The 12,317-nt window shown below is 35.5% G+C and overlaps 1 protein-coding gene across 1 annotated transcript; it reads right to left on the bottom strand.

Annotated features, from left to right (window-relative positions):
* Positions 1-267: 267 nt before the first annotated feature.
* Positions 268-5,822, bottom strand: LOC145254691 (uncharacterized). The gene has a single exon (XM_080113353.1). It carries the CDS (start codon positions 5,743-5,745, stop codon positions 640-642), a length of 5,106 nt encoding a protein of 1,701 aa, XP_079969479.1. The 5' UTR covers positions 5,746-5,822; the 3' UTR covers positions 268-639.
* Positions 5,823-12,317: the final 6,495 nt, after the last annotated feature.

Raw genomic sequence — 12,317 nt, 5'->3', positions numbered from 1 at the left:
ACCATGTAATTTCCTCCTAAAAAACACAGATTTACAGTTATCTGGAGATATAGTTCAATAGTAGAGCATACCTCACCATGTTATTTTTTCTTATTTATGATTTCAGTTTACGATAAAAGAAGTGGTATCATTTAAAATCGCCGCAAATATCTTTTTCGTTTACGTATTTTAAAATTAACGATTAATCAGAAGTGACTTTTCCTGGGTATTCATCGTCGAACTCAACTATCAGCTGACATGGTATTTAAAACAAACACAGGCGGAATTCGATGAATGACATAATTATTATTTATTTTATTTTATTTTATTTTTTTCAAATTAGCCCACCGCGAAAATTATTCCTCATAATATATAATGATCGATAACGAATTTACTTTATAATAATTCATCCGTAATTACATGTCCAGTTAAAACTTATAAAATACACAACAAACACCCACAAAAGTTTTATTTTGTAGTCGTAAATTACCAAATTGTTGCATCCACATTAAGTTCTTAGTCGATAAAATGGTGATTTCTTTATTCAAACACAGTATTACAGATAACATTGGTTCGAATAATACAAATAATACACATTAAAAGAAATGGAATCCCGGATCATAATGGTGTTTGTCTGATTAAAGCATCATATACTTTTTTTCATGTTTTCTCTTTTTCATCTTCTACGAAGTCAGGCAGTGGCTTTCCATAATTGCTTTTCCCAATTAGAAAATAAGTGTCAATTTTTCTCCCACAAACTGTCGTATTTCTGCGATATTTTGTGAAATAACCTCCGAGTTGGTTAAGTACCTTCACGGTATATTCACTCACATGAATATGCATTGGCTTTGACGACGACTCCATGGCGGAAGCTATTTGCATCGTCTCCCCGAATAAAGTATAGCGAGGCATTGTGATACCAACCACTCCAGCAACTACAGGGCCTGTGTTGATGCCTATTCTTAGTTGCAGTTTACAATAGGTTAGCTGGGGGGTCTCCAACATCATTACAGCAGACATCATGTCTAACGATGCGGTGGCAATTTCTCCAGCGTGTAAGTTGTTATTCAGGATTGGAACTCCGCTTGACACCACGTAAGCATCTCCGATGGTCTCCACTTTGTAGACATCATACTTTGCTAGGATACTGTCAAACAAAATATACAAATCGTTCAAAAGATCCACAACTTGCATCGGCTGGATATTCTTTGCAAGTGTTGTAAAACCAACGATGTCGCTGTAGTACACGGTGACGCATTCAAAATATTCCGGGTCAACTTTATTACCGTACTTCAACTCTTCGATTACAGTTTTCGGCAGCATTTGGCTCACAATGTTTTCCACCTTTGTTTTTTCTGCTTCAAGCGCGTCAGTTCTCTCCAAGACAATTCGTTCAAGATTCTTTGAATAGGATTCTAGCATATGCATCAAATTGTCCATCAATTCTTCTCGAACTGGAAATAGATTTTCAAGCACCATGGCTATTCTTTGAAATGTCATCCTTGCACGCGGGTTGTTAGCCCATACACCGTTAAGCATTTTCTTAAATTTTAATTTATCCATCGCTGTTCCAGTAAGGTAGTCGTTGTGAATGTATGGGCGGACTATGTTCACGTCCTTTTCAAGCGATTGCCAAATTTCTAGATCAGCTGACATCAAGGGATCATCTCGGTTAACGATAAGGTCGATTAACGTACAAGTAGAAAGATAACACCGTTCATATGCGAATGGAAGATCTCGTGTAGCGATCTCTGATGCGATAATCCCAAATGAATACACGTCACCTTCTTTGGTGCCCATTTTAACATCATTGAGGCATGACGCTGTTTCCAGTAATTCTGGCGCTGTCCAAAGAAGATCCTCTTGCATTGCATAGTACTCATCTGCCTTTTCCGTTTCGCTTTTTTCTATTAAGTTAGGCCCATAGCGTAACGTCGGTGCTCCAAAGCCCGATATTCTAATGCACCAGCGGTTATCAATCAGACAATTGGGGGATTTGAGGCGGCCATGGGAACCAATTTTGGTTTTCGTGTGCAGGAAATTCATTCCTCGACAGATATCTTTCAAAAACGAGCTACGGAAGTTCCAGTCCAGTTGGACTGTATCGTTAAGTAAAACCTCATTCAAGCTACCTTTTTGGGCGATTTCTACTAGCAGACACACGTTGGGATAAACGATGCATGCTCCGCCATATGTAATTAAATTTTGGTGATTTAATCTGACCAACTCTACCATCTCGAGGCGGATATTCACGTCATTTTCGTTAATTGTGTTCGAATTTATTTTCCGCAGAAACCAATTTCGTTTATTCCAAAAGTATACATCATATGGCAGCGCTGTACCGGACTTCTTAAAAGACATGTTATTCAGCAAAGCGGCATCTTTCGGTATCTGCTTTAGATCTTGCCAATCCACTATCCAATCCACATAAAAAAATGCTGCCGTACGTTCAATACGCCTCCGGAGGAAAATGAAAAATATGTAACCTAAATATATAAACAGAATGATGTTTATAGTTAAAGGCACCGTGAGGTCCGTCATGTGCGTATCGCATGTTTTACTTATCCAAAACCGATGGAAACACTTGCACTTATTAGGTTTCACGCACTGGCCGTTATGGCAGCCACCGACGCAAATAGGAACAGTGCATTGTACACCGGTATATCCAGCGAAACATTTGCATTTTAACGGAGCTTTACACGTACCGTATTTACAGTAACATATAATCTTCTGGCAATGTTTACCGAAAAATCCATCAGCACAGTTACATGAGTTATTTGATTCGCACGATCCACTATCGTAACTGTTCGCATTGAAGAAAGACCGACGGTTACCACAAGAATTTTCGCAGGTAAAAGGAGGAACTGCTTTTTCCAAGCGCAATGCCGTTTCCGGGTAGCGAGATTCATTGTGTTTGATAAACTGAAGATTGTGTTTGCTCAGCCTCCATGTCTTTGTCGGGAATACACGGATATTATACACTGGTGACAGAGGAGGCTCGCTCGATAAGATTGTTATATTCTTATAAGGTATGATTTCATAGCCCTCATATATTAATTCTAAATATTTTTTACTTGAATTCATAACATGTTTACATAACGGGGCAGCCGTTTCCATTGTTTCATTATACTTACTAGCGATTATTATTCGAATATTGGCTCTAAATTTCTCCCTATCACCATATTTATCTAGCTTTAAAATACCTGATAGACCTTCAATTTCGATAGTTCTTAATTCGTTAGTGATTTGTTCTGATGTTGCTGTGATGCCTTTGGAAACGATGTTTTTTAGAGCTGTAGCATATAACATAACGGCATCGTAACCTAACGCCATCCGAGCGCTTGCGTCTTCATTAGGATACACAGTTTGTAGTCCGAGACGGAATGATCTATCCTCCTTGAAATAGTACCTCAGAACCCTTTCCCAGTCTTTTGTATGCATGAAAGTTGTGTTGTATGCCTCCGTATACAGTATTGTCCCCCCGTAATATTTAGCCGATTCTGGAAACCAATCATATGCGTATGTATCCTTGAAAGGAAATGTCCACGCTGATTCCCCGATAAATATCCATTGATAACCATGCCTGGATGATAGACCCTGTTCATAAGCGATACGTAGTATAACTGGAACCCGCATGTAATCGGTAAAACACACGATGACTTTTACTTCTGCAGCCTTCAACTCTTGTATGGCGCCGTATACAATTTCAGACCCGTAGGGATCTTCTGTTCCCCACCGAAACTTATCGTTATTGATTATCACTTCCGTGAGATCGATATTATTCTTTCGAGCATAATCTTTTAATGAATACGGAACATCAGTATTTGAGGTTTTCAAGATAGCCAGACGCGTCCAGAAACTCGTCACGCATAAGTGAATAAAATATTCATATATCTGTCTCCAGTTCCAACACACTCTGTTGAATATTGAAAAATCTGTGAATTTTTCGCTTTTTTCATCCAATGAAATATGCGGTGTTTGTGCATTAAAAGACTGCCCGATAATCGTCGCACTGATCCGTGTACTTCCGGAAAGTATGGCAAGGCGGATCGTACGGTTCGGGCTGTGTTGCTCCCGCTCCCGAAGACTCTTATACTTTATTACAGCGTGCTCAATAATATCATCCGTTTCAACTGTAGAGATGGACAGTGTCATGTTAAACGGCGTTAACACACCAGCTATTACGTCATTATTGAGGTCCTTGGCGGCAAAGTGAATAAATGAATTTACAGAAGGTGATGTGTTCTTTTTGATTCCTTCAGATTTGAAATGGCCAAAATGTGCAATTTCTACATTGCCACCAACGAACATTTCTTGTGATCTAACGCTCACCGCTGGATTTCTCTTTGAATAAAAGACTAGAAACACTGAGCTCTTAATCTCACATATAGATCCAAAAAATCTAGCAACGCCCTCGTCAGAAATCATGACAGAATCCTTCGAAAGACACACGTTTCGTGGAATTGTTTCGATTTCAAATACCAATTCTGAGTCAGGACCAGAAAAGATTCGATTGCCATTTTTGTCTTCTATTTGAATAGTTAGTGGTCCTGGGATCAGAAAGTTACGTGTTATTGCCATCTTACCTGTTCCCACATAATTGCTTATAAATCTTAGCTTGGCAAACGCTTGCGGAACGATATTTATACTATTGGTAAACGCCATAGATGGTATATCCTTCAGTACACTTGCTGGAGGTATTTGAAATGTGACAACTCTACCAATTGTATGTGCATACTTCAAATCGGAATAACATTTTTCACAGTAAGGAATTCTTACAAACGGATCCTTTGACATAAACATTGTCAAGTTTAATCGTAAATCAGATATAGCGTCCAGAATGCGTACGTCTGTAAAAGAAACTTTACCTGCTGAAGCTCTTTGGCGAATGACTAAATCTCCAGTGGCTTTGTATATCGTGACTAACGGCCCAGCTAAACGAATAGGACAATTTTTTAAGACTAGTTCTTTATCAAATAATTTCTTAAACTGTTTCTGTTTGTAACTGACGGTGAGTTCAACGAATCCAACGGAATCTAATCCCACTGTTAGTGGATCCCCTTTTCGATTGAGAATTTCGGCCGTGATATCAAATCCAGTGTTTGTAGTAATATTCCTGGGTGGTTGTTTCGTGATCTTTAGAGTCGACGCTTGTTCGGTGATTTCGAAAATATTTGTGTCGATGGAGAGTTTCAAATCTGGAATTTCAATTCTTATAAATCTGTTATTTGCGGGCAATGTTTGATTCGGGTGAGCGTGCATTAACCAATCTAAAATTACCTTTCCTTTGAATACGGTTCCTATCAAAGTGGTTGAGCGTAAAGTTGATCCACACGTGGTTCTGTATAAATTTCTATTAAGTCTTGCAGGCCAATCTTCGTCGGGGTTGGTCCATTGACAAAGCATTCCGCCTGAATCTCGCCAACTATCTGAGTCTGCAGAATTCTTTTGGTTTTTGTCCATAGTTGTGGCGTATGTTGTAATGTTGTTAAGTGAGGGTAAACGCTTATTATTACGGTCTTTAATATAGGCAACAATTGGACGACTGGTCAGTTGGTTAAGAGGCACAGAGTAAATTAAATTTCTCGGATCAGTTGGAATTGATGCCGGTGGGGATTTTTGAGAGTCCAACACAAGTTTATAAGTCTTACAATGCGCAATATCATATCGCAGTATTAATAAGACAAATAATAAAAATAAAGAAGAATATGAGAAATAAGAAAAGGTTCGATATATAATACCATATACAACTAAAACATTGTGCATACTGCTTGCTTGCGTCTGGGGAGCTGATATTTCTATATTGGTTGAACTGACTTTGTGTAAAATCCAAGTGATCTTGATCATTTACTTGAAAACTGATAACGTCATAAATGTTGAATGGCAGTTGATAGAACCAGTATGACGTCGTAAAGGATAAAAGTGCCTTCCAGAATTAAGAAATCATATATTTAATAATCAAAACCAATATATAGCCTTTTGGCCAAGATCAAAGTGTAGTATATGTTCTTCAGATGCTGCACTTCCATTTTTTGTTCTCTTTCGGTGGAGGATCAGTTTTTCACGACTGAGACATTTTTTTTTATTTATTTTTGTACCTTTTCTCCACGTTAAAAAACGACCCTGATGTCTAACTCTGTCCCGTGAGGAGACATAGTAAATAGGTACACATGCCTAGTGGTCTTCATCCAGCGCCAGTATTGAATTATAATCGCATATCAGTCGAGGGAGATAACTCAGCATAGCGGGGTTATTTGAATTGTTGCCCGTCCATTTTGTGTTTACGTTTTTTTTTTGTTTTTTTTGTTTTGGAGTTTCGTTCTGTACGCTCGAGAATAAAGTTTCTTCGTCCCTTCAAACAGTTTCGTGTCATATACCTCTATTTACTGGCGTGGTGGCAGCGGTTTATCACCCTCATTCTGTATTTCGAAGGAGGATTTTTTTAATACTAAGTATATTGATATCAACAGACCCACCGCTATCCAAAAAAAACATAATAATAATGTGGAGATGGTGCTTGGACAGGTGGCAAATTACTGCCTCATCATATTGTGGAGTGCCAACATCATTAACAAATGTTTGGCAAACCATAAGAAAACATTATAGCTTCCAGACTAGCGGCTCTCACCTCCTGGACTTTGATTCTATTAGGCTTGATCCGGATGGACGCCCAGAAGTGTTATTTCAGAGACTTACAGCTTTCATTGACAAGTCCTTACTAAGCACTGGTACCAATATACGCCATCGTGAAAGTGTTCTCACAGAAGATGAAGAAGCCACCCCTACATTAGAAGATCTAATAGTCCTCACTTGGTTGCGCCTTCTTTATTCAACACTCCCTAAATTAGTCAAGCAACATTATGGGATGGAGTAGAAATTACGCACATTGGTATCAATCAAGCCAGAGATCTCCCTGGCATTGAATTGTCTACTTGAGAATTTGTGGAATGAGGCGTCCGTGAACTGGACATTTTCTACTCCACTTCGACATACTAGGAAGCCTCAACCGAAGAAGACTTGTCGACTGTGTAGTCAGGCTAAGAGACCCAACACAAACCATTTTTGAGTGAATCCATCTACGATCCAGAATCAAACCGTAGATATAAGACTAAGGATCGTCAGATCCTTCTCTAGTCCCTCCTCTCGAATCTTTCACGAGAAACACCCGTCTAGCTGAATCACTGTCATTAATTTCCCCACTCTTTATCTGTGCCGAAATCTAAGCGTAGATTCCATGATCAGATCTTTTTTTCTTAGAAGTGCACGACTGTGGAACTCTCTTTAGATTGCCTGCTTCCGACCTGACTACAACTTGGATGTCTTCAAGTCCAACATAAACAAATTTCTGACAAATCGCCCCCTTAAGTAAGACATATTGTCAAACCTCCAATACTAACTATTACTACGATACTATCCCATTGATTACTGTACACACAATAACCCTTACCCCGAGTGGCTTCCGGACCTTCATAAGTGGTGATATGCATAAACAAATCGCAATTAAGCTACACAGAATAGTCCGCGTTTGTAGCTTAATTGCCATATATATATTTTCATAAAGTACTACGTAGCTTTACCTATGTATTGAGCATTGTTGAAGCAAATACTGAAAAATTTACGCATAATTTATATCTTCCTATATTAATTTATATGATTAAATTAAGTAATCGTTTATATATATATATATATATATATAAAATGATTAAAATAAAAATTACAATTAAATTTACCAAAAAGATCCAAGATGGTAAAACTTAAGTATATTATAAATATTAAAGAATTAATATTTATAAAGTAAATCTCAACCAGATGTAAAAGCTCGATAAAACTAAATAGGAAATAGAGCTTATAATAAGAGCAAATAGTTAATAAAACATGATAAAAACACTTTGAAAAAGAGTTAAAAACATATTTAATCTGAAAAGGAAACACTAAATAAGGAGATAGTCCTTAATCCGCGGAATTTCGAAGAAATACTTTCCTTCTCACCAGAGGGTAGGAATTATCAAAATGCGGGATCGGATTTCGCATGCAAAAGTATTTGATGAAACTGCAATTAAGTCAAAGATCTTACTTGATAACATTATATATATATATATATATATATATATATATATATATATATATGCACACACACACAGTGCCCCGCAAACCTATTGGATACATTACATTTGTCTTCATAACTTTAATAAGGTTTCAAGATTTTACCTAAAAGTTGGTCAGTATATTCCCATTACTATGCTAACTCATATTTGGGGTAGTAATTACAAAATTAAAGTTTATAAACTGTATATTAAAGGAAAAATATAAATCAACTAACGCAGAAGTATTGGATACATTGATTTAATATTTGGTTGCATAGCCTTTATTGCGTTCAACAGCTTCCAATCGCTTTCTGTAGTTGCACACATGTTTTGTACAAAGAGGTGCAGGTATTTTGCGCCATTCTTCTTTGCAGAACTGTTCTAGTTGTTGAATATTTTGTGGATTCCTCTTGTGAACATTGATCTTCAATAGTTTCCCCAAATTTTCAATTGGGTTGAGGTGCAGACTGACTAGGCCAAATAAGAACGTTAATTCCGTTATTTATGGGCCATTCTTTGATTAGTTTGGCAGTATGCTTAGGAGCATTGTGCTGCTGAAACACAAGATTGCTATTATGTCCCAACAAACCAGCAGATTTCTGGATGTTTTTCCCCAAAGTCCTTCTGTGCATACGTCCATTCATTCTACCATTGATGATTTCTAGTCCACCAGTCCTTGAAAAGAGCATTACATTTATCATTGGCCCTGAAAATATCGTAAAATTGAACCAATAGAAACATTTTGATAGATTTTTAAAGTTTAAAAATTGAAAAATATTTAACTCGTAAAATTCAATTGATTTCATTACGTAAAAAAATGGCTGCATGAACGCACGCCGGCATTTTGTAAACATTTTGTGAACACTGTTTTTTTTTTTTTAAATAAAAAAATAATATTTCTATTATTTTTTAAACAACTTTAATAGTTTATTTTGGAAGTATATTCCATACGGAAAATAAACAACCCACTTCAAAATGAGAAATTACGAGTTTTTTTTTATATTTCATTCGCAGTTTTCTGTACTGGGCGTGAAAAATGCCTCCAAATTTCTCATACACCTAGTGGAGCAGTCCTTCGCTTCCGTAACCAATTTTCTGTACTGGCAAAACTTTATTACTGCCAAAAGGAGTCGGTTCGTTAGGTTAGTCAGATTCATTTTACCGTTATTGGTATCGTCAGCATTTCTTGAATTGTAATGCAATTTTTTTGTTTTCTTACACTCTTTCCAATTGATATTGAAATTCCCGAAGCGTGCGGTGTTTTGATTGGCTGATAGCCATGTTTCGTCACAAACTGCTGACGTTACGCGCCGGACAAAGCCGATCAACTCTGAGTTACGTCCAGTTCGTTAAATGCACAAGTACCTTATATTGTAATCCTCACAAAAGCCTTCGACACTGAGAGCAGCAAAAGAAATATAGCAGATAATGGAACGACTTGGCTGCTGTTCAAAGTTCTTCCCTTAGCTGACCAGCTGCATGAAGACCAGTGTGGCCAAGTCAGACTTTACAGTGACCTCTCAGAGCCTTGTAAAACAGGGTTACGATTACGGTTTTCAAGTTACATGTTTGCTCTTAGTAGATCGATAGTCGTTAATTGTAATGCGTGTATGTTGTATTTTTTGTCTTATTATATCTCTGTATTTATTTATTTCTCTATCTTTATATTTACTTTTATATAAAAGTAACTTCGTATATGTGAGTTCCTTCTCTATATGTTCCCAAACGGCTGTGCCTATTTTTTGCACGTTTAATACAAAGCCAATTTATATGTCACCAGCTGTTGTTCGTATGTACGTGCAAAATTAATGCCGATGATCAAAATGTATAAACTACTTAAAAATCTACCAAAAAACCAGGATATTAATTAATTTTAATGAAATGTTCAGTATTTATCAAAATAAGGAAATACAAGGAATACATTATATATAACTATAATCTTAGTGAAGATGTATTTTTTTTTTCGTATAAACAAAAATAGTTTTACTAAAGTTATGGTTTTCAGTGGTAAAAAAAAAATGCATGAATTTATTTTTACTTTTTTTATAAAAAAAATAAAGCATCGTAAATAAAAAAAATAAAAAATAAATACAGCAAAAACCTGTAAACTCCATTGTAATGAATTCGATGTAACTCTAAGAAAAATTAATTCCTCAAATTACCGATATTATCATTGAATTAAGCATTGTTTATTTAATATTTTCACACAAAAATATAATTGCAAAATATGGTTCTACTTTTTTCTTAATTAAATGTTTCGCATAATTTTTATATCCAAAATACTTATATAGTCCTTACTTTAATGAATGTGAAACTTTCGGCGTAACATTTTGAACTTTATACAGAGATATTACCTTGTGGATTCCATCCTTAATATTGTGATCTTGCTGCGCATTTTCCTTGCACAAGCTATTAGCGTTGCAAGCTGTGAGCGCCCTTTCTCGAAACTGAATCTCATACAAAACTACGTTCGATCAAAAAAAAAAGCTTAGCAATCCTCTCCATAGAGAGGGAACTTGTTGATAGAGTGAATTTTGATAGATTTATTGATAACTTTATCAAAACAAGCGCGAAAAGTATATTTGTAAATTTTCAACTGGCGATGCCTTGCGATAGTTCTCTCAGAAAAATAATTTTATAAACTTATTTTCAATTCATAAATGCATTTTTTTTTAAATTTAAGCTATTTTTAAAAGGATTGAAACATTATTGACAACAACAAATTTCTTAAATTTAGCGCTTAAACCAAGTAATTTCAAAAACCAAGGATAAAAGACTTTTTTTCTTCGGAAGACTCGACCTCTTAATAATAATATTATGAAGAAAAAGAAAAGAAAACTGCATCGGACTATCTTCTCCTTGCTACAGCCATGTTTGTTGCAAAGATACGGAGATAACAACAATAAAAAAGTAAATGAAAATGATTTTATCATTTTTTAACTTCTTCGTGTTTTCAAATGTTCTCATTTAAATTTCTAGATTCAAATTTCAAATATTCTCATTTAATTTTATAAAAAAAAATGATGTTTTCTAAAATGTGTGACTTTTTTTTTTAATTTTGCGCTTAAAGGCGCCGATACAAGACGTTTTATTTTAAATTTCCGAGATGCCCGACCTCTTAATAATAATATTATGAAGAAAAAGGAAAGAAAACTACATCGGACTATTATCTCTTTAATACAGCCATGTTATTTGATGAAAATTTGGACTTCAACAACAACAAAAATAAATAAAAATGGTTTCATCATTTCATAATATGTTAAAGTGTCCAAATGTTCTCATTTTAAATTTATTATTACGTTTGTTTGTGTAGCGAATTACCTTAAGTTAACATTTTTTTTATAATTTGAATTATCTCCTTATGTTTTGAAAAACAATATCTGATTTCTTTTCTTGCATATAAACGTTTACAGACTTATTATTATTCAAATTATTGAAAATAATTTGTTAAATTAAAATAAAAAAATGAATTTAGTAAACATTAATCTGAAGGAAATTATGTGAACATTAGTGCAATGAAAATAAATATTTTGAGTGCTTTTTGGAATTTTGAAGGTTTTAACAGGTTGTCGTATGCCAGCAGAAGGGGGGAGGCAAAAGAGACATATGCCAGCGGTGTGGGTGCAAAACAGGTAATCATATGCCAGTGGAAGGTGGTAAAATATGTAATTATATGCTAGCGGTGGAGGCGAAACAGGTAATTATATTCTAGCGATGGGAGGCAAAACAGGCATTATATGCCAGCAGGGGAGGGATGGCGGCAAATTTTACGACCGCCGCGGGCGGCACAATCTGATGCTACGCCACTGGGTGGAAAGTTTGGTTCATGATTTATTTTTGTTACTTTTCTTCATTTTGGTGTCATAGAGGAGGTGATGCCTCGGAGTAGAAGACAAGAGACATTTATGTGTTGTTACGGTGGTTTCACGTGCTTTTTTCTCCAGCTTCGGGCGGAACATTTAAAGTAAAAGATGGCTACACACTGTTAGAAGATCCTTATTTTGAATAAAATTTTGATGAGAAATTTAAAAACTTTGAAATGTCGGGAATAATGATAAAATGCTTTTTATTTACAGTTTATCTGTGGGTATGTATATATATATATATATATATATATATATATATATATATATATATATATATATATATATATGCGTGGGTGTGTGGGTATGCGTGCGTGTATGTGTGTGTTTGTCTGTATGAATATTTATATATGTATATAAATGTGTGTATCTATCTATCTATTTTTCTATC

This window comes from Euprymna scolopes, chromosome 30, assembly GCF_053919585.1.
Source record: "Euprymna scolopes isolate OS-2025 chromosome 30, ASM5391958v1, whole genome shotgun sequence".
Taxonomy (NCBI): domain Eukaryota; kingdom Metazoa; phylum Mollusca; class Cephalopoda; order Sepiida; family Sepiolidae; genus Euprymna; species Euprymna scolopes.
This window is presented reverse-complemented; position numbering and strand designations above follow the sequence as displayed.